General features: G+C 42.6%; 2 protein-coding genes across 4 annotated transcripts in view; one reads left to right on the forward strand and one right to left on the reverse strand.

The window, feature by feature from the left end:
• Positions 1-4,162, forward strand: part of PIK3R4 (phosphoinositide-3-kinase regulatory subunit 4) — a 54,549-nt gene extending 50,387 nt beyond the window's left edge. For all 3 annotated transcript variants that reach the window (XM_031940202.1, XM_031940205.1, XM_031940203.1), the window contains 4 exons: positions 522-622; positions 1,314-1,402; positions 1,726-1,834; positions 3,545-4,162. In XM_031940202.1, coding sequence (XP_031796062.1) covers positions 522-622; positions 1,314-1,402; positions 1,726-1,834; positions 3,545-3,715 — 470 coding nt within the window. In that variant the 3' untranslated portion in view covers positions 3,716-4,162. The remainder of the gene's footprint in view (positions 1-521; positions 623-1,313; positions 1,403-1,725; positions 1,835-3,544) is intronic.
• Positions 4,163-6,919: 2,757 nt separating this feature from the next.
• The window catches only part of COL6A6 (collagen type VI alpha 6 chain), a 128,995-nt gene continuing 112,456 nt past the window's right edge, over positions 6,920-23,458 (reverse strand). Inside the window, exons 34-37 of the mRNA XM_023505163.2 lie at positions 20,279-20,375; positions 16,676-17,347; positions 11,715-11,811; positions 6,920-8,405 (exon numbers count right to left, since the gene is read on the reverse strand). Of these exons, the coding sequence (XP_023360931.1) occupies positions 8,237-8,405; positions 11,715-11,811; positions 16,676-17,347; positions 20,279-20,375 (1,035 nt within the window). The 3' untranslated portion in view covers positions 6,920-8,236. The remainder of the gene's footprint in view (positions 8,406-11,714; positions 11,812-16,675; positions 17,348-20,278; positions 20,376-23,458) is intronic.

Raw genomic sequence — 23,458 nt, forward strand, 5'->3', positions numbered from 1 at the left:
TTTAGCCAACACTTACTCAGTACTTACTACATGCTAGGCTGTCCTAAGCATTATCTCTTTTGATCCTTACAACAACCCCTGGAGGTAGGTGCTGTTTTCCATTTTACAGAAGTTAAGCCCCTTGTCTTAAAGGTCATCCAACTGGTAAGTGTCTTAGGAAGCATTTGGACTTTGGATTTTGCTGACTTAAGGCCCAGGGCTCTTTCCACCACTCCAAGGGCTATAGTCAAAGGCTCTTATCTTCAAGGGATGCACGGCCTGGCTCTTGTAAGTGACAGAGGGCCCAGGCCCAGGCCTTCTCTCCCTCCTGTTAGCCTGACTCACACCCATCCCAGGAACTTCATGTTTTCTTTCTCAGTCATTTGGGTCCCTTTTGAAGCCCCTTTCCCACGGCTCTCCCAGCAGTGGCCAACACTCTCCTTCCCTCTCCTGTAGAATAGGTCAGCCTCAGTTTTATTTCTGACAACAGGCTCGAGGCCAGGCTCCCACGAGTCACCTTGTTGGCCTTGTGTCTCCCTTAGCTGTTCAGGGCAACAACGAGGTGTCCATGTGGGACATGGAGACCGGCGACAGACGTTTCACTCTCTGGGCCAGCAGCGCGCCGCCTCTTTCCGAATTACAGGTTTGGCTTCCTTTTTTACTCACGCGTTCTCCTGTGCTAAGCACCGTTCTGTCAGTCTGCTGACTCTGGCTTCTGTCATGCCCACGACTCTGTGGTTACTCTGGAAGTTTTACAAGGGAAGGCATCATGTGGCCGTGTTACTTTCCTCCCTCCTCTTTTTGTCTAAGATTATTTAGCATATGTTGTCTTTTGGGGACATCTCCACAAGAACTCTGCTGCTTCATTTAATCCTTTAATTCTGATTTCCTTTCAACTAATAAAGAGGTTCTTTTCCTTCGCTTAATTCTTATTAGTTTTGCTTAGTAGAAACAAAAGTTTTTATATCCATAAAGAATACCAAATTTTCTTTCACTGTACATTTTTGTTCAAAAGTATCAAAAGTTTGATTGAAAGTTTCTTTTGGTTGTGGTACTATTCAAAACTGACCCTAAAAAGGAAATATAAAAAATGCCAGAGAAGTTCATCTGGTTAGAATTTTATGATTTAAAAAAAACAAAACAAAACAAGTTCTTGAGAGCTGGGAGGGTGTGGGGGACAGGGAAAGGGATGGAGTGATTGTTAACAAGTCTTCAGAGACAGCAGAATTATTTTCAAAAGCCCCATCTCTTATTTGATGTAAACTGATGATTTCATCAAAATTGAAGAAACGATTCATGAACATTAATCTGAATCCATTTTTGTTTCTCTCCAGCCTTCCTCCCACAGTGTTCATGGGATCTACTGCAGTCCTGCAGATGGAAACCCTATCCTTTTAACAGCAGGCTCTGACATGAAGATAAGGTACACACTCTGCCTGACAGGAGACATGGGACAACATTTTGGGGAGGGTGGAGGGAAGAAGCTCTTTTCAATTTTGGCTCTCAAAACATTGTTTTTTCTAAAAATCATTGTATTTATGATCATTTATGTTTTTGCCAGGAAAGCTGTTAATTCTTTGTATTTTAGGTTAATTGTTTCTAGGAAATGTTATAAAATCTGAAATTCTCTTTGAAAGAAAGAAAAGTTTAAAATTCTCTGCTGAGAAAGTTAAAGCAGAATCAGCAGTTACTATCTTGGGCCTTGAGGAGTTAGTGACCATTAAAAATTTTTTTTTCTTCCCACAGATTTTGGGATCTGGCTTACCCAGAAAGGTCTTATATTGTTGCTGGAGGTGGTAGTTCCCCATCTGTGTCCTACTATAGGAAAATCATCGAAGGCACAGAAGTTGTTCAGGTATGGTCAACTTTGACTTGGTTGTTTTGTTCTTTCAACTCATTACTGTGAGTTGATGTAATCCTTGAATTTACAGATCCTAGACATCAGTTTAGAGCTGCCTCAGAGTGTAGACAGATCTGCTACAGCCCCCGTGTGCCTCTCTGACAGGTGTGGGCACTAAGGCTCAGTAGGTCTAGGGCCCAAAGCTTCCACTTCTTTCTAGGACTTTCTCCAACCTTCCCCATGGCCTTTCATAAGGCAGTTTGCTAAGTATCAACAATTAATTTCTATGAGGCTTTTTTTTTTTTTTTTTTTTTTAAAGCAAAGCTGAGCTGTGTGCCCCAAATAAACATTTTCCTATCATTCATTAGATAGAAACTCACTCTTTCAGTGATCTTCCGTTTTGAAAGGTAGTTAGACATTGCCCTAGTTGAAAATAATCATCAGATAAGCCTTGTCACGGCAGAGTAATTAGATTGATTCCACAGACTTCAATGGGAAATCATCTCTCATTTTTCGTAGCACTTGAAGTTAGATTCCGCTTGGAGTACTTTAGAAGGAAGGAAGCAGATGAGCCATTGCGTCTCTGAGAGGGAGCCAGGTGTAACAAGGCAGAATTTAGCTCTGTGACCTCTGCAAGGCCAGTCCTCCACTGCCCAAAGCTCGTGGCTTGTCGGGATTAGACCAGGCTGGGATAGGGAGATCGGTTCTCACCAACATTACCTCTAGGGAGGTCAGACCTCTGAAATTGTTAGGTTGGCCCATGGAAAATGGGCTTGAGTTGGAGTCATCTCAGCCTGGTTGTGGAAATGTTGAGCCCTCCAAGAGCTGTGGGTGGATGAGGGAGATTAAGGATAATCGAGGTCATGCTTTTAACCTGGGGCCTTGAGGGATGAAGGTGACCTCGTGAAGCAAAGGTATCAGCCATTCACACGGGGGACCTTTGGTCTGTCTAGCCAGTGAGACTGCGTCAGGGAGGTTCCATTAGTCAGTCACAAGTATATTTACTTTCAGTGATTGTTGATTTAGGCAAGTGTCATTTTCACATGATGAGAAACGTTATATCTGATATTTGTTAATGTTGTGGACCCTAGGGAGAGGACTCAATGTTTATGTATGACTTATTCTGAATCTCAGCTGTGTTTGTCCTATAATTTTCCCTCTTGAGGACAGAGAATGTGTTGAAATGTACGGAATATAAATGCCTGTTCCTGAGCAAGTTCTGAATGATCACTTCCTTGTAGAATTAAGCTGGATCCTGAAGGGTTTGGAGTTTCAAACATTGACTTTTACTGATAGAACCGAGAGGATAAGGAATAATAAGTCAGTCAGCAAACATCTGTCAAATGGTGCAGAGTTCTTGGGATACAATGAATGACAAAAGCAGGGTCCCTGCTCTCAAGGAGCTCACCACCTAATGGGGAAGACAACCATATACAAACAAGTACATAGGATGTGACAATGGAAAAGGGGTTTCTTTTCTGTTACAATATAAAAATTCCCTCAAATATACAAATCTACAGGTTCTTCTCCCTAGGAGAGGCTCCACCTTGAATAGAATGGTGAGGAGCAGTATCACCTCCCATCCTGTCTGTTCTCTCCCAGTTTCAAAGAGATGTTTTAAGAAGCTCCTATGCAGAACAAGAATGCTCACATAAAGCAAGTTCATAGGGCTACTTTTTAATCTTCTGGCCTTGTCTTTTTCCCTCCTTTTGAACTTCTAATTAGGAAATTCAAAATAAACAGAAGATCGGACCTACAGATGACACCCCCCGCAGGGGCCCAGAATCTCTCCCTGTTGGCCACCATGATATCATTACAGATATCGCGACGTTCCAGACTACACAAGGCTTTATAGTAACTGCTTCGAGAGATGGCATTGTGAAAGTGTGGAAATAGAAACTGCACTGATTTGTATAATTTGTAATAAAGAAATTAATATGCAATTTTCTATATAAAAAGTATTTTTAGAAAACAGAGTTGACTGAAGGAGGTGAAAAATCCTGTCACAAGTGTTGTCTTTAAACCAGCTTTCAGAACCATTGTGTTCTGTTCACTGTTGTGGCCGAATTGAGAATAGCCGAGGCGGTCTTGCTGTGAGCCATGGTGTGGGCTCTATGCAGTCCCACTTTTGTTTGAGGAAGCACTAGTAAGGGTCACGTCAGAGTGTGGAGATGGCGAATTTCAAGTGCCAGGAAGTAGCCGCGAGTCCATCAGCTGGTTTGACTTGGAATCGGTTCAGTTCAACAAATATTAATGCCTTGAAAAAGATGTCATGAAATGCTGCCCTCTGAGTCCTATCTGCTTTGTTCAACATGCTTGAAAATAAATTCTTCTTGACATGTTCAGGTTGTATTTTTTTTTTTAATCATGCAGACTTTGCAAGGGAGAAAACTAAACTCCCCCAGGAGTTTGAGCCTGTTTGTTGGGCAGATGAGGTATACAGTATGTTCTTAGACATGTGACAAAAATCAGCCGTTGGGCTTGGCAGACATTTTAAATTAAATCTTTAATTGGAATTGGATGAGGGGGAGAAACATCATGGCAGTGGTAGATAGGCCTAAAAATCCATTTACTTATCTGAGCCTGCTCGATGGTGTTTGGAAAATGTCATACGATAAAGAGACATTTCATGTGCTAGAAATGTTGGAGCTAGCCAATGTGTCAACTGGCACATGAGCCCGAACACAGGAAATGATTGCCAAAACAGTGATGCAGTTAAAAAAACAACCCCCCAACCCACCATGTCCCGACTGTCAGGAGCCTGTTCTGTCAGGGTTGAAAGTTCAGAGGGCAGCTCGCCTAACTTGGCTTGAACAGGAGCTGCTCCTTCAGGACCCTCTGACAGCCTGGCATACCCCTTACCTAATCAGTTGCGGTTCTTTTCTCCTCGGATAACTAAAATTGTCAGCAAGTTTTCTGAGTCTTAGAAAAAGAAAAACTTTCATTACTCACTTATTCAGATTAATTTGAATTTGACTTGTGGGACTTGGCTGGCACTTGGATACTTCCTGTTTCTAGGTACATAGGCCCCTTCTCAAAGATTCATTTTGATGTAGAAGCCATCAGTTGATCTTTAGAAGATCCATGATTGCATTCTTCCTTCCATGGATAGAGGTAGTGACCTCAGTGTGGCCAAAAGGCTTATTATAGTGAAGGCCTTCCAAACTAACAGATCTAACCTTGTGTTCTGTAGTCGGCAAAGCCTTTGAGAATCTGGGTCCACTTTCAGGCCAGAAAGAGGAGGCAGGCTTTATGATAAGTCTGTAATTCCTATGAAGTGGTAATAACGTCTTTCACTGAAAATCAGTAAATGAATATCTTGAGCTCTTCTCTCAAGAGAGCTCTCCTAGGCTTCAGAGCTCAGGAATGAGGAAGGCTTCAGTTCTGGCCCATGGGTATTTGTGCTCTTCTTCCTCTTCAGAGCTATAATGAAACATGCTCATTTATGGCCTCTGGCTAGCTATGTTTCCAAATTTGTTTTGATTTTTATTCATATTTCTAAGTTAGTGAAGAATGTAAAATTTGACTCAACAGTGTTAGACACCGACTATTCTAAATCATCTTGCAATGCAGTCTTTGAGAAGTTGGAAATATTAGTGTCTTTACCACTAAAACAAGACATTCTTGTCTATACATAATTGAAAATGATCTGAATGGTTGCACATTACTACTCACCAAGATAAAAATCTTCTGTATCTCTTCAGAGTCTGAAATGTGCATTAATATGCAACATGAGTTCTACCCAGCATGCATTTTCTCTCTTTAGTAAGGAACGTTACTTTTCAGCAAGGAAATTCCTTTTTCAGTGTGAATTCCATTATATAAGTTTTGAGCTACATAAGTTAGGTGACCAAAAAAACTGAAAAGAATCATCTGGTTAAGAAAGGATCCAAGTCTCCCAGTTAGTGTTCTCTAATTATAAAGATGGAGTTCCATGTCCAGGCTATGTGACCATGACTAAGTCACCTCCTTATCCAAGTCATCTTGCCTTGGAAAGCCTTCTGCTTTCCAAGTTCCTGTGTAAATAAAATCATGAGCACTCTCCAGGCCCTCCTCACTGATGAGTGCAAACTCAATAAAAAATGGTTCACCCTCTCATTAAACCCTTCGGTGATAGCCCAGATTCTGCATTTCACACCACTTTGCCCCTCTGTAAATGACTGAATCCACCATGAAAGGTTATCGTCTATCTCAACATCATAAAACAGACAAGTAAATGTCCATGTGCTCAGGAGCTTAGGGACTTGACCTAATGAGGCCTCTTTTTGTAGCATTTTATTTGCAGTCTCCTTAAAAGTCTCATTAAAGATGTTTATAATTAAAAGGGCACAGAGACAGGTTGGGCTGAAGGTATTTGGAATAAACTATGTAAACCACCACAGTGAGTGTAAATATTAGTAACTTGTAATTTCAAACATTTCTGGAAAAGTTTTGCCCCACTTTTCTCCCGAATTTATGGAAAACTTGTTGAACCTGTCAGTTTTCTGAGAAAGCTGCCACTTGTAAACTTACCTAACGTTCTTCTGATCATTGCTGGTCAGTACCATCAGATGTAACGTTACAACATGGTACTGGTTCTTGTAGAAAGAAATGGGAGAAAAAGCTGGTTAAATTATGTATATACATGCACACATACTATATTATATATATATATATATATATATAAAATGCACTATATATAATATTGTGCATACATATATATGTGTATGTGTGTGTATGCATATAGATAGATTCCCATATATCTTTATTAACATGTGGAGAGGAAAAAGGAAAGAGGCTGCTCTAAGAGGTCATCAAGTCTTTCCACAGGTTATTGGGTTGAGCTTCATTTAAACTGCATCTAAATACTGTTTAATCCAGAAAGTCTGACTTACCACCCTGCTGTGCAAGAGTCATGGGAGCTACGGGCTTGGACTAAGTTTTAATTCACAGGTTTCATAGCAAGTGTTTCATCTAATGACAAATCAGATTATTGGTTCCTGGTCACTAATTAAAACTTTGGTGAACTAGGCCTTGATTAACTGGGCTTTCCCCCCAATTCCCCAGTATTAAACTTTCAAGCAAGAGAGGCGAATCTTTTTTAAATAAAAACCAAACAACTAAGTTGACAGTGGGATTTATTTACTTTTAAAAAAATTAACTTCCACTCTAGGTTCTAGAACTGGTACATGCTAAGGCCAATCTCTTATCTTGTACACCTACAGTCCAATACAATAAGAATTCATATTTGGAAGGATTTATTAGAAGGAACATCAATCACCAAAAAAAGATGATTTTATTTACCAAAACAGACTAATATGCGTCTGACATTTTTCCCCCCCAGTAACCAGAATCGAACCAAAAAACCAAACACCTTTTCTGCTTAAGTTGACAAAAAATTCAATTAATCAGAACTTCTCTTTAAAAAAAATTTCAGTTAAGATTTTATATTTAACAATCTGAACTGGAATGTTCCTCGCCTATATTAAGGGAAAACCAACCGAATAAACCACAAAAACCAGATGTGCTATGTCATTTCCCCTTTGACACCTGAGTATGAATATTACATAAAACTCCTGGGAGCTCCTGTCTGCTGAAGCCTGCAGAAGCTGGGTCTGTCCTTTTGCCTGAGTGAAGTGGGCAGAGCTTGGGTTGTGGTGGGGTTTCTCTTGCAGGTGAGATGAAGAAAGATGTGCAGAAGACATCTGGCTCATGTATTAAAGACTGACCTATCTGGGCTGATGAATGGGAATAAATGAAAAGAAAGGACAAGGCGCTGCTACATCCTGATCTCGGAAGTCAACAAATGACAACTTGGCTGACCCAGTCTTACTTCTGAAAGGAGCTGGTGTTAACGGGACCCACAGTAGAGTGCTTGAGGGAAAAGGCAGATGGTTTGGATGGTTAAACAGCATCTGAAAATAACCAAGCAAAACAACCACCACGGCAATGTATTTTTGAGCACTGAGCAGCTCTAAGTGGAGAGGGCGAGTTGGGTATGTATAAATCTGACCGTAAAACCAACAGCACTGTTACGAGCCCATGTACGTGCTGCTCACGGCTCACATCTGCAATATAAGCACCAGACTTTTCAGTGTGTTTAAATACAATTGCAAAACAGCACCTCAGTTCTTTGATTCTCCTATCTTCTTCCATTTATCACAGCACTCTGAAGCTTCAGTCTTTGATCGTTGGAATGGTCTGGGTACCTAATCACATAAATGCTGGGCGTACATATGACAGGACCAACAGTATGCCAAGGTCAGTGTCAAATTCAGGCGCAGCCCTAGGTTTCTAGCTTCAGGAAATTTATCCCCATGCAAACATGACTTCCTGATTGTGGGTTCAGTTACTTAAGCTTTTCAGGCTGGTCCTGTGGACATAATGACTTGCCACATTGCTACCCAACGTGGACTGGCTTTGCACTTCACAGCTTCTTTAAAGATGAGTCTTGGGAACAATGCGTGGCATTCTGTTTCCAGTTTTAAGGGGACGGGACATATTCCTGGTATAACCACGAATGTTCCAAACAGCATTCCCCCGTGTTACTCTTGAGAGAAGCTTTTTGGACAGAAATCTCTCTTCGAGTGGTCCAATACGGGCAAGGCTATATAAGAGAAAGATGGAAAACATATCAAAGAATGAAGAATTGTGAATAAAAAAATTAATGGTTGCCTTCTGAAATGATTTTGTACTCCATTTTCTTTTTACCTCAGGATCTTAAAGCTAGAAGGGACCTTAGAATTTAGCTAGTCTAGTTCTTTTATTTTAAAATGAAAAAGCAGGTTTTGAAAAGCTGTGACTTTTTCCATTTTGCATTTTTACTTTTATAATGTTTTAAATTGTACACGTGACCAGTTTCTATGGTATAGACCTTATGTCCCTTGAGCCTGTTACTTGGTCTCCACAATTCATCGCTCTTGTATTAACTCTACCAGTAAGTGAACAATGGAAATGAGAAGATATAAAACAGTCTATTAAAAAGACTCGTGTTAAGGGACAGTTCACTTCTCTTAGAGCCTCCATAGTTGTGAATCATAACATGTGAAGGAGCTACAGGGCAGCCTTTGCTGACACAGGTGCTGCAACTGGGAATGAAATAAATTGGAGGCAGAGGGAAGAGGAGAGAGGTCAGAAAATGCAACAGCCTCTCAGATCAGAGAACAGCAACTGCCTCTCAGTCTCCTTGTATTATCCTCTCACAAGAGGAGATCCATTCTGGGTTGGATCTCCAGCAGCCACTGTCAGGTGGCTCCTGTGTATTCCAACAGACTCATATTAAAAATACCTTTTTTTGTATAAAAATAAAAGGAAACTAAAAGGGTGCCTACTTATTTGGGAATGGCTAAAATAATTATTGGTATATGTCATGAACCATTGTGCCAAAAGAAATATAAAATGGACTGCCTGAGAGGACCCTGGGAAGAACTGTATAAATGAATGCAGAGAAAAGTAGATAGAACTAGAACATTTTATCCAATAGCATGATTACAGAGAAAAATGGCTGTGAGTGACTTCAGAACTCATTAATGCAGTAATAAACCATGAGTCCAAAGAATGAAGAAGTATGTCAGCCCTCTCCTGTCAGAGATATGGGACTTAAAATACACAACATATTTTTGGACAAGTCAAGGAGAGAATTTGCTTCACTTGACAATGCATATGCATTATAAGGTTTTTTTTTCCCTTGTTAAATTGAAGCCAGAGGAGTGGAGAGGAGAGGAAAAAATATGTTCACTGGAAATAAATTGTTCATTAGGAAAAAAAATACCATACTAAAAAAAAAATTGTTGGGAAGCAAATGTTAAAAAAATGCCAGTTCAGATTAAGTCAGGAAGCAGTGGGACAAGTTAGGGAAGGGAAAGAATCATTGAATTGTGGATGTTAATGTCCTTGGAGCCTGAACATATTAAAGAAAAAAAAACTAGGGCTTTTGCCTATTATCAGAATTACCTCTGAGATATACACAATATATATACACGTACATTTTTGTTCACACATAAAATATGTATAAACATAAACATGTATATATAAAATTATGCATGTGTGTGTGTGTGAGAGAGAGAGAGAGAGAGAGAGAGAGAGAGAGAGAGAGAGAGAGAAAAGTCTCCTCCATTCAGAAGGTAGACATTTTGAAGGTAGCTTTTTGACAGGTCTAATTTTCATACAGTTAACAGATTCACTTTTCACAGTTAAACTATCTTGACCCCTGTCCCTCATTCACTTGGAGGGCCAGGAGGAAGTAATTTCCTGACCGGGCACCATAACGAACAGGTGACTGCCTGCCTTTTATTGTCTCTGGCTGACAGGGCTCTTAGCACTGGGATAGGCAACCCTGACTGGCCATCTGTCTGCTTAGCTCTTTCCCCCCATCCCCGACAAGCACCATTTATCCTCCACCTAGACCTCAAAAAGCCCAGGGGAGGACTGAGCCAAATCTCACTCAAGCTGTCCTGAAAAGACGTGAAGTCATCCTTGTGGCTTGCCGTGCTCCCCATACACAGCTGCTACTTTTATCTCAGACAATCCCTGGTGTTCCAATCTGCTGCCTCTCCACTCCCAGTTCCTGTGCACAGCACAATTAAGGAGTGTCAGGGGAAGCTGTGTGGGCTTATCTTCTGTTGCCTTTATTGGATGCCGAGAGACAAATCTGACAAGGTTCAGCCAACATAAACTGTGAGGAATCTCACCAATCATGTCATTGACTTCCTGTCTGAATCCCTTAATGCCTTCTCAATTTTACAGCAGCGCCATCATTTATGAAACATACAGAAAATGCCCTTGGCCTGCCTAGAGTAATTCAGAATAGGGGAAACAAATAAACAAAACACCTTCCTTTCCAAAACTTATTAGAACCAGTCAGACTCTCTTGGAAATGGGGAAGATGGTGTCTGGAATACATTTTTAACTGTATAGATGGTCTAAAGTGCCTACTTCTTCTGAGCCAGAAGACCACCTCCTGAGGTTGGCATGTGAATACAACCTCCCTTATTGTAACACCTCCCTAACTCCCTACCCCTGGCTCTGTGAACTACCCTGAATCACTCCATTGTAGAAGGGAGGATCAACAGACACTCTCAGGTTAGACCAGGTTCACAAGGCCTTATGCTACACTTCAGGAGGTATTTGCTGCTGGACAGTTCCCGGATTGTTTATTCAGCCCTAGGGGAGCTGATTCTTGTCTGGGCAGTTAAAATCTCAGGCTGAAAAGCCCATGAAAATAAAACACAAAGACACCCATTTTTTCATTTGATAACTTGATAAAATAATTTGATAGGAATATGTCTTTTTCCCCAATTTTCACCGGAGGTCAGGGAATGAACATAATCAGCAATGAAATTTCCTATCAAGGGTAATTCTTAAATGTAATTTCTGGCATATGCAGAAGCAGCATGAGTTGCTAGAGAGAACTAGGACCAATAGGCAGGAGAGAGCTGGGTTCAAGTTCTACCTTAGGTATTTATCAGCTGTGTGATCTCAGTCAAATAAACTCTCGGAGCTTCTCCTTCCTCATACAAAATGGGGCTAATAATAGCTATATTGCCTACTTAACAGGATTTAGGGTGCTGATACTGATAATGTAGGTACAGAACTCTGTAAGCTTTAGAATCATAGCTCAATGTCTAGAAGGGAGGCCATTTAGTTCAACACTTGGATTTTATAATTGTGGAAAATAAAGCCTTAAAGCACATTGTAGCTGTCATTAGCTGACTTATTTCTAGAAAGGAGGGATGTATGTTTGTGAAGAATTACAACCACAGAAGTGTGCTAGTGTCCCTCTCCTACAAACTCTGAATTTCTTTTCTAAAGCACATCACATGGAACTGTGTACAGAAAGGAGAGCTGGAAATACTTATAATAACAATAAAATCCATTTGACTGGTGTACCAGACATGTGATAGATGCTCCAACTTACAGGTGGCTTTGCCGTTTGGAAGGCTGCACCGGTTCCGGAAGATTGATTTTATTGCATTTTGCTTTAAAGTTTATTGGCGGATACTTGTTGATTGCACCTAGGGAGAAAGCAGGTTGTAATTAGGGTTACTTATATTTTTCTGTCAACATGATAGCAGATCTATATGCTATTCGATGTAGGACTTACCTCTTCTCATTACCTATTTCAGAAACAGAAAATGACTGAAGTGGTAAAATAGGTTAAATGTTAAATTTTTCAGAAGATCCATCTGTGTATACAAGAAATTCATCTCTGTTAGTGCTGTTGCTGCCACTAATGTTAAGTGACTCTATTGTCCTGAGCACAGGGATAGAGCTTCAGAAATGACCTCTGATGCATCCTGCTGTGCTTTCTGGAAAGACCCGAGTAGCAGAGGCTGGGGCAGTAAATCCACACAACAGACTGGAAGATACTTCTCATTGCTAATTGAAGAACTCAGGCTGGGTTCTGAGGATGCTCCTCCTGAGGATGGAGCAGCTTTCTCGACTGCTGCATCAACTCCCCGAATCCTTCTCCCCGATTCACGAACACATTGTTTGCCTCAGAACATAGATAACTAACAAACAGATGCTCAAAACTTTGATTTTGGAAGAGGTGTGCCTTAGTAACCTAATTAGAGATGTTTTTCCCCACCCACTGCCATCCTTAATGCTTTATCTACACATCTAAATGTCATTCTCTACCCAAAAGCTTCTCAAACTATGAGTCACAATGTGGGGGAGGGTTACAAAAATTTGGCAACAGTAAAAGGTATCTCATATTCTGCCAAGATTTAATTCTTTATGTAAAAATTAACGAGTACAATTATCTCATTAATAGGCAAATTTGCTTTCATTTTCAATAAACGGCAAAATTATATGTATACCAAAAAATTATTTTAAAATAAATTTCTTTATGCTGTATTATCAATAAATGATTGATTTGGATACTTATTTAACATAGCTATATACCTAGGATCATCTAAACATTTCTAAATCTAAAAGGAGTTAGGAGTAGAAAGTGTTTAAGAAGTCTTGCTCTACTCTGGGACACATAATAATGATGATGCTAACATTTCTGGCCCTGTTTAGTAGATGAGGAAACTGAAGCTCAGGGAAATTAAGGCACTTACTCAAGTCTATGTTCACATCCTCAGTAAACCATGTGGTGGGATGCAAGGCCAAGTATGCCCGAGTCCAAGGTCAGCACTGTGCTACAATAGCCCTGGCAAGGGCCAGAGCTCAGATCCCAACCCAAGGCTCCTGGCTTCAAAGCCAGTTCTCTTTTCATTAGACCGCAATGAGATCTCAACTTCTCAATAAGTTTCAGTTGGGATGCTAATTCCACCAGAAGCCCAACAAAAAAGTGGAAATGAAAGGAAAATCTAATGAAACAAGAATCTGATCTCTAAATGAACCAATCCCGGTGATATTTTGTAGTTTTTCCTGTTCTACAGGATCAAAATGAAACTGGTGGGATGAACAACTCTCTTAATTGCTAAATTGAATTAATGATCTCTGAGTGATCTCATAAGCCACGTCTAAAACAGAGCTCATTTCCATCTCCCCTCCCCAACCTTACTATCTTCCCAGCTGCCCTGTTACTGTTGAGGACACTGCTATCCTTCCTCATAATCCTGACAGCCATCCTCAACTCCCCATTCTCACCTCAGATAGAAATGAGAAGATTTGGCAGTGGTTTAGCTATCTTTTCAGTGTCACCCACGGGTGTCCCCCTCTCTCTGCTCATGAGGTACAAGCCTAGTTCAGGTCCTCATGCCCCCTCCCTTGGATTATTATATCACAGCTTTCTGAGTGTTCTCCCCACTTAAAACCCTTCCCCACTAATTCACCCTCCACTTCATGACTGTGGTGATTCTTCTAAAGCCTCTGTCTGCTCATAGCCCCCTCAGCTCAAGGAGCTCCAGGGGTTCCCTATTACTTCCAGGATCTCTATCTCCTGGTCCCTTCCTACCTCCTCAGCCTTCTTACACCTTACCCCCCTGCGTGTACTCCATGAGCCAGCTTATATTAGCCTACTTGCACTTCTCTTCGGACAGGAGGCTCACCTTGTGCCTCTCTGCCTTCGCATCTATTCTATTCCATGCCTGGAATCCCCTCACGGACAACTCCTAGTGTTGTTGACTTCTTTCAAAACTCAGCTCAAATCTTGCCTTTTGCAAGAGGCCTTCCCCTATCATTAGGCTTGGCTGGGTGATGCAGTGGATAGAGTGCTGGGCTGGGGTTCAGGAGGACTCATCTTTTTGAGTTCAAACCCGACCTCAGACACTTGCTAGCTGTGTAACCCTGGGCAAGTCACTTTATCCTGCTGGCCTCCATTCCTCATCTGTAAAATGAAATGGCAAAGCACTCCAGTCTGTGCCAAGAAAACCCCAAAGGGGGTCACAAACCGTTGGATAAGGCTGATCATCAACAAAAACTTCCCTCCCTCAAAGCCGCGCCTTTCAGGTTACCTTTCTTACTTCTGCATAAATCTCATATGTACCCAGTCACTTAGGTGCCATCTCCCCCATCGCCATGATCACAATTAACATTTATATATCACTTATTCTATGCCAGGGTCTGTCCTAAGCACTTTACAGTCAAAAGTCTCATTTGATACTCATACTAATCCCAGAGGCAGGTGCTATTGTTATTCCATTTTTCATTTGAGGAAACTGAGGCAAACAGATTAACTGCCTTGCCCAGGGTCACCCATCGAGAAACCAAGACCGACCTGAACTCAGGTCCTTTTGAGTCTAGGCCCAGAACTCTAACCACTGGGCTTTTTGAAGATTGAAACAGGTGCTGTCTTTCTTTACATCCTAGAGTTTAACTCCCAGTACACAGAGCACAGTAAGAACTTAATAATGGCTTTTCTTGCCTGACTTAGAATTATGTGGTAAGAAAAAGTAAAGTTCAGCCCAGTGTATGGGTTTCTGGTATGATTTCTTAGTGCAAAGGCTTTGCTCCCTTCCAGAACCACAGCTCACGTTCCAGAGCGCTGAACGTGCCAGATGTCTGTGAGCCAGATGGGTGGCGACATGATTACTGCACTCCTCTCTCCAAAGGGAAGCAAATTGCTTTCACATATATCTTGCTTATGTTGAGTAGCTGAGGTTATATTTCTTTCTTTCTTCCTTCCTCCTTCCTTCCTTCTTCCCTCCTTCCTTCCCTTCTTTTTTTTTTTTTTTTTTTGCAGAGATGGTTCATTGAGCTCAACATTTACACTACCCCTGGTCATAATAGTTAACCACAGCACTGCCCCATGAGGCAGGGATGTCTTCAGATCTAATCCTCTAAATTATTAAGTGAATATCTTTTCAACATGTGGCCGATGCTGACCCTGTATAAGCGCCAATGCGTCCAATAAAATCTCAGATCCTTCTTTAGCTAAAGCATGTATCTCTATTGCCTGTGAAATTCCCATTCCCGATATCGATCCCAAGGGTTGCAAGCTATGAACATTTTCTTGGCACCACTGCCCATGGAGCAGAGAGCTTTAGGTTCAAATCAAGCTCTTTCTTCTTGAGTAATTGAGCCACTACATGTGATTTCCCTTGATATAGGGCATTTTTAGGTAACAAACTCCCTTTGCCACTTACGGCTTGGGAAATTGGCCGAGATCACTGACAGGTTGAGTTGCTTCCCAGAGTGACACTGCCAACATGTCTCAGAATCAGGACTTGAACTTGTACCTCCCTGGCTTGGAGGTCAGCAAGCTTACTACCCCCATCTCTCTATTTCTCTGGTAAATCATTCTATTTTTTTTTCTTTGATAAAATAAGGAAAGAATCAGAGAAAGCTCAAGGAGATGTGATAAGGATTTGAAAGGTACCAGGTGTGAGAGGAATGATATTGGACTTGGACGGGGACAGAACAAGGATTGATGGGTAGACATTGTAAAAAGGAAAGTATATGCACAGAATAAGGAGACGCTTCCACCATTTGAGGCCATCTAGAGGAGGAAGGGGCTGTGTTGCAGAATGGTAGGCTCTCCCTCCTTGGAGGTCTTTCAAAAGAGACTGCATGGCCACTTGTTGGGGATTCTAGAGAGGGCTGTGGGTTAGATGGTTCCCCTCCAGCCTGGACATTCTGTGTCTGGACCACCCCCAGGGCGCAGCCTGAATTGCTTAGATTCTGACTTCTAGTTTATTTAGTCACACTCTCTGCAGCTGTTTTTCATCCTCTAAGTCATTAACCTAGGGTCCTCAAAGTCCCAAGGTCATCATGCACCCTTAGGACTCCCCAAGAAGTCTGTGGGGAGATTTCACAGGGTCTGTGAACTTAATCTTTTCTTAAATTATTTAAAAATCATGATTCTTTAGACTGCCCACAGGGTCTATGGCACCCAAAAAAGGTCACAGACCCTTAATTCCAAGTTATATTTAAATATTGAAGTCATGCTTTTAAGGCAAATTCAGTGAGAAAAGATGGTCTGTGTTTCTTTTTCATGAGTACAAGTCGCAGTGATTACTGGCACCACAAAAGCCCGAGGCCTTTTGGTAAGGCAACAGTTCATTCTGACGGACAGAAGGCTGCCTTTGGAGACTGCCTTAGAATCTTAAACCAACACAAGACCAAGCCTTGCTTATTTCTTTTTGGCACTAACTTTTGGTGTTCACTGATGAAACACCATTTTCCATCAAAGAGCGCTCTGCTAATGTTACATGGCACAAGTTTCCAGCCCATAATTCAATCACACTCTGTAACCTCCCACTCTCCCCGGCCCTGCTGCTCCACATAGACCAAGGCGGGGGGGAGCAGCTGCCGGGGTGACGCCTTCTCCACAGGCCCCTCAAGCCGGACACAAAACGTTCCAAAGCCTGTGCTTCCCATCGTCCCCGACATCTGCTCCCCCAGAGGACATCAAGGAGACACTCAACTGCGTGGCTGCCTGCAGGGCCATTTCATGAACACTAATGAAACAAATGAGGTACTCACGTCTGACGGAGTTTATAAAGGATTTCACAAACTTCACCCCGTAGCCATGGTCTGGTTTCTGAATTCGGCCAAGTTGGACCAAGTGGTGATCGAGGGGGAGGCTTGCTAATTCTTCGAGCTCCTCGTCATTGTGTGAGAAGCCAAGAGAGAACACAAATATGGCGTAACCTTGACATTTGGCCCGCAGAGATTCTCTCTTCAAGACTTTCTTGTCCAAATAACTTGTTTCTCCAGCAGATACCACAAAAATGACTCTGTTTTTTCTCAGGTTGGGGGTGCCTGTAAAGATATTGTCCACTGTCCACTGCAGGGCATGGCCCAAGAAAGCTTCCCCGTTTAGCTGTTGAACCGATTCTTCCACATGTCTCTTCATCAGGCGTTTATTGTTGTAGGTGGTGAAGTTGAACTCCGTCCGGACCGGGCTTGACTGGCTATTTGGGACAAAGCCCGGAGGAGCATGACTCAGCAGTGCAACACGATCCCCAACGGCAGAGGTCTCGGGTTCAAAGGCCACGTCAAAGTTGTCCAAGACTGCTTTCAGGAAAGCCTTCACATCCTCAAACTCGGCGCTTCCCACATCTCGGGAACCTTGGAAAAGGAAGGCCGCATCTATATAGGATGGGACCGCTGGGGGTTTCGCCTCCTCACAGGAAACTTCTGGCTTGCATCTGTCTGCAAAGGAAAATGATTATTACTGTTACTAAAATGGAGTCTCTAACCTTAGTCTTGTGGAAACTCATAGACTTGTCCCAAGAAACCCAACTGGACTTAAAAATAGATAATATCAGCAATTACATAGTACAGGTGTATCTGTTGGAGCCCTCTGCTGTCCTAGGCAAAAGTGTCCATTAAAAAGGCCTGAGGGAATGAAAGAGATTCTGATTTCTTTCCTATGTGATTTCTATCTGGATCTTGATGGTCCACTTGATTTATTCTGAATTTCAAATCCCATCTGTCCCCCCTCCCCACTGGGTTCCATGATTAGTGAAGAAATGTTCCCACAGTGAGATCAGCCTCTTAAAAAAAAAAAAAAAAAAAAAAAAAAGACACTTTTCCCACATATATTCCACAGGGGACATCCCTCTAACTCTAGATGGGCTAAAATAGGCAGGTATCTCACACACTCAGATCTTCTCCGTCACAGGATGTGCCAGATTTGGGGGCTGACTTCATTTACATAGAAAGTTTCTAGGGAGCTGGCCATCCACTCTGGAGTTTGCTATGTTCCAAAAATTGTCATCTACTCTTTTCCTCCATCCTCCCAGAGGAATCTGCCCTCTCACATCTCCAGCACTCAACCCGGCATCTATGCCGACCTGACTGGTGAGCACGTTACAGTTATTTCTCACGATTATGGCTTTCCTCACCATTCCTGTGATTTACTAACTGAAAGTCCTCCCCAGCCCCAACCCCCTCTCCTTCTAACTCCCCCTTATTACGATATGTGCTTTTTGAGGGCCACAGATCTTGTTTTAGTGTTCCGTACCCACTAAGAGAGTCACAAACACTTTCCATCCATTCATTCATCAAGTGGAAAGCACAGAAAACAGTATGAAGTCCGCGTCAATGGCTGTGATGCAGTTGCTATGGTGGAATGCAATGGAAAGTTTTGCCGGTGAAAGTTTAATTAGTGTGGGCAATCTGAGTGTGCAATAGGAAATGCCACACATTAATACTGGTGCTAGACTGATTAGAGATATGGCTGTGGACAAATTATCTTTCTCTTGCTGAAATCTAGTGAAGTTTTATGACCGTGTATAATGGTCTGATTTAAAAAAAAAAAAAGGAAAAAAAAAAGAATCCTCTCACTGTGCAGAGTTAGGATGCTGTTGCTATGATTCTGAGACAGCAGGGTGTCCATTTGTTCAGTTATGTGGTTATTTTAATTGCTGAGAACTACAGCCAAAATATCTTTCATTCTGTGCCTAAGAGACTGAGAAGAGGAAAAAAAAAAAAAAAGGATCCGAGCCAAGGAAATTGCAGCCCAAGGCCTCCCTAGACAGATGCGCAATGATTCCTGACTGTGCGACATACCAAGTCGGCTCTGTGACCCATGGTGTTCACAAAAGTACAGAGCTGTGAACTGCAGCGGAATCTACCTCTCCTGCCTTTTTAGGACTTCAGCTGCTTCCAGCCACCTCCAAAACACATGGGGGTGTGGGGGGAAGGAATGAAGAGATGGAAGAAGGGGTGACAGGGAGAACACAGGGAGAGGATAGAGAATTAGAGTAAGGAAGCCCAGTGGAGACCTGTCATTCTATTGTTTATCACCTCCCTGTATCTTGCCAATGTTATTTTTCCAGCAAGCATTTGATTTGATTCCACAAGTATGTCTGTTGAACTGGGTGGAGACAAAGCTTTAAGCCATTTATATTACAGGATGGGGGGAGAAGGAAGTCAGAGACTTTAGAGAATCTGCTTATGGTCAAATGACAAGACCATCCTCAAGGAACTTGAATTTTAAAAGGGAACTGAGCCCATAAAGAGGAGCGGGAAAGCTGGCAGAGGGAACGAGGTTATTCAGTTTAGCTGGGAAGTAACTGAGGCTTGGGAAAGGCCTTGGTTCAAAAAGACCAAGGTCTCCCACTACATTCGGGCCACCTCCAGGCGTCCTGATCTCTATCTGATCACTTAAGTGACATTGCACTTAAATCCAATTCACTTGAATTCATGGCATCCCCCTTCCCTGATGTTATGTTCCCTGAGAAGGAAGGACAAACAACAACTTCCCAGAAGTAGAACGTGGCCCCGTGCGCCTCTTGGCTCAGCTTCACAGACCAGACCAAGCCATTTCTGTGGTGGTTTCCCTTCTTTACACTGGAATTAGAAGGTACAAGTCCTCTCCGTGGTACGTTGAAGAAGGATTTGATTTTACTTCCTTGGCTATAGAGGGAAGAATCCAGAGAAGAGACTCAAAGATTCGGGGAAAGAGATTCAGAGTGATGTAAGAGGAAAAAATCCCTAACGATCAGAGCCCCAAAATGAAATGGTTGAAAAGTGGGGGGACTGTGGGTTCCCGCTTGCTAGAGGCTTCCGGCTCCCATTGGGGATTCTTGTTCAGCTGTGGGGATTCTGAAGCCCCTTCCAGTCGCGAGATTCCGATAGTCAAGTTTTAAAAAATCTGTTCTATTTGGGGAATTGGGATATTCCACGTTTCACCTAATGATGGGTCGTGGACTCTGCGAGTCGCTTCTGTCCCTCCCAGACCGACCAGATGAAACACAAATTCCCGAGCACAAATGTAGGGGATGAATAGTTAAAAAGCAGATTCTGGAGGATGCAGAGGTTTCAGGTTATGAAAATGTATTCAGTGCATTTACAGCTCCCTGGAGAGCGAGCCTGGAAATCATAAACTGCAGATTTTCTAAAAACCATAAACATTTCCTAGTAACAGCATCACACGGTCCGCGGCGGGTCCCGGCAGAGCGAGAGGGAGGAGAAGCTGGCCTGAGGTGCTGGGCCGCGGCCAGCCAAGCGGAGCCAGGCCCTGCCTGCAGCGCAGCCGCTCCGGGGGGGGGGGGGATCTTCCTTACCTGCGCCCCCCGCCAAGCTCCCGCGGCCCCGCCACGCGGTGACTCAGTGGCAAGCTCAGGCTCCTCTTACCGTAGCAGAACGTGCACTGCTGGAGTCTCCTCAGCATCGGCCGGTAGTCGGCCCTCGGGGGGATGGTCAGCACCTGAAAGGTGCCGGTGTCATCAATCTGCAGGGAACAGACCCAAGAGATGCTGCTTAGTGTGTGAGATGTGCACAATTCAGAGGCTGGCTTCTAGGGGGCACCATGCTGCGCACAGCCCCACCGTGCTGGGGTCCTCTAACTACGGCCGTGGGCCAGATACGGCAGCTGAGGACCATTATCCCCCTCCCCCAGGGCTGTGAAGTTTCTTTATTTAAAGTTATTGTTTTTACTAGAGTCCGGCCCTCCCACAGTCTGAGGGACAGGGAACTGGCCCCCTATTTTAAAAGTTTGAGGACCAGCGTCAGGACTTAGACACTTCGTACTTGTGGGACTGTGAGCAAATATCATCTGTCTGCCTCTCTGCCCCCATCTGTAAAATGGGAATAATCATAATGATAACCACCCTACTTCTCACAGTAGTTGTGAGGAAAAGGCGAGATAGCATTTGAGAAGTGCTTTGCAAACTTAATTTGCTTTTGTTGAGTTGCTTTTCAGTCATGACCCCGTCTGAGGTTTTCTTGGTAAGGATACTAGACTGGTTGGCCATTTCCTTCTTAGTTCCTTTATCTTAGTATTTTATTTTAATGAAAGCTTTTTATTTTCAAAATATATACATGGATAATTTTCAACGTTCACCCTTACAAAATCTCTTCTAAATTTTTTCCCTCCCCTAGAGGGCAAGTAATCGAATATATATTAAACATATGCAATTTGTCTATACACATTTCCACAATATCATGCTTCTGCTCATTTTACAGCTGAGGAAACTGAGGCAATCAGGGTGAAGGATTACACAACTAGGAAGTGTCTGAAGCTGGATTTGAACTCGGGAAGATGAACCTTCCTAACTCTAGGCTGGAGTTGTACACTATGGTGCTCCCTAGCGGCACCCCTAGGTACAATACCAAATCTGAAAGAGATTTAACAATTTGCCTGTGAGGACAGTCAGTAAAACATGGGGATGACTGACGCTCCTCAGGCTCTGTGGCACCAATCTCCGGGGCTTGGTCTCCTCCCGTAAAAGGAAGGGAGCTCCACCCTGTCCAAGGGCCCTTCTAAGTCTAAAGTCTGTGATTCTGAAGTGGAGGGAGGACAGAAAAAATTCCCACGATTTGATAGTTTGGGTTAATTACCCTCCACCTGAGCCATGTTTTCCCCAGTCGTGAAGTTCTTTAAATTCAAGAACTAAGTTTCATAGAAGAGAGGGGACACTGGTTGGGTTCTATCACATGCTAATTAAGCTAATTCAAGTGTCATTCACCAAGTGCTGCAAATGGCAGTTCTAATCATTAGTCAGGATTCTTAACCCTCTTTTTATGTCCTGGCCCCTTTTGGCAGTGCCTGGAGAAGCTTATGGACCCCTCCTCACAATACTTTCAGATGCACAAAATAAAATACAGATTATAAAGCAAACCAATTATATTGAAATTCAGTCATTAAAATAGATTTTTTAAAAACCAGACTCTTGGTCCTCAGGTTACAAACCTCAGCTTAATGCAGAGGAAAGGTATCATCCACTGTAACTGTCATTGCTGGGTGAGGAAGCTTTGAGAGATCACTCATACAAGTTCACTGAGTGCTCTGAAAGGGCTCCCTATTGAAGTTACTTTTCCCTCTTGATTTAACCTCTCAAATATAAAGATGCCAGATCTTAGAAAGATTGAGTCACTTCAGGGAGTTAGGAACTGTCCCAATTTTCTCTTTCTATCTTGGGTACTTAACACCAAGTCAATGCTTAAAAAATGCGTTTCCTTTCCAATCCAGATCTTTCAAATGCATCTTTTGTGCTTCTCTGGATGGGCTAGTTTAGGGTCAGAAGTTCGGGGTGTTAGTCCCTTCTCCAGTGCTTAATCCATCAGTTTAATTTTGAAAAAGTCATAAAAAGATTCCCATAAAAAGAGGGTACTTATCTATATGGCCTTCCTAAGTGAATTGTCATGAAATCTAGAGTAGAGGTCACCCAAACCCAAATAGGAGTTAGTATTACTAATCAGACCGTGGTATTTTCTTTTAAAAAAAAAATGGCACCATTCTGGCAAACGGGTAGAATGAGCAGTTGGTCCATACCTTTCTTGCCTCCCCCATGTTTGAGAACCATGGCTGCTTTGGAGGACATTTCCCCCCTCCCCATGTGACTCAGAACACGAGCACTTATTAAGTGATGACTCTACACCAGTCACCGGGCTATCTTACATAAGATGGAAGATGAGTTGAGTAGCGCTATCTGCTGCTTCTCTATGGGGTCATGGTGATGGGCCTATGGATCCACCTGAGTGTCAGCTGTTCCATCAGGGGAGCGAGGCTGAACAAACCGGGTGTTGCAGGAATTACTATTTTCAAATCTATGTGGATGCTGCTGTGAATAATGTAATGCAAAGTCATTTAAAATTATGAATGAGTTCCTGGGAGTGTGCTACTATGCACGCTCCCAATCAGTGGATATTCGTCCAGTGGTTAGGGAAGGAACGCAAACTAGCGTTCTCTGCTCCTTCTGTGGGGCTGTGGGAAAATTACTGACTCTCCCTGGCTCTCAGTTTCCCCAACTGTAAAATAAGAGTTCTGTGCTGGATGGCTTCTGGAGTCCCTGATCTTCTGAGACTGTGAAGGCCATCTATGAAATACTTTAATGTTTAGAATGGAGTCCTTATCAACAAGCAATTATTAAGCACTTATTGTATTCCAGACATTGTATTAAGCCTTGGGGATTGAAAAAAAAAAAAAAAAGGCAAAACAAAACAAAACACCGTCTTCCTTCAAGGACAGAGGCAACATGTGAGTAAGTAGAAGATGTATATGGAAGTAGATGAAGGTAGTCACATAGGAGAGATTGGGAAAGATAGGTGGTGAAATGCATAGAGTGCTGGGCCTAGAGTCAAAAATATCTGAATTCAAATCCAGGCTCAGATCCTGACTTGCTGTGTGACCCTGGGCAATTCACTTCACCCTGTGTGTCTCAGTTTCTTCATTTGTAAAATAAACTGGAGAAGAAAACAACCAAAATTGTTCCTATATCTTTGCCAAGAAAATTCCAAATGGGGTCACAAAGAGTCAAATATAACTGAAGTAACTGAAGAGCAAGAACTGTGGGAGGTGAGATTTGACCTGAG

The sequence above is a fragment of the Sarcophilus harrisii genome, chromosome 5 (genome assembly GCF_902635505.1).
Source record: "Sarcophilus harrisii chromosome 5, mSarHar1.11, whole genome shotgun sequence".
NCBI classification, from domain to species: domain Eukaryota; kingdom Metazoa; phylum Chordata; class Mammalia; order Dasyuromorphia; family Dasyuridae; genus Sarcophilus; species Sarcophilus harrisii.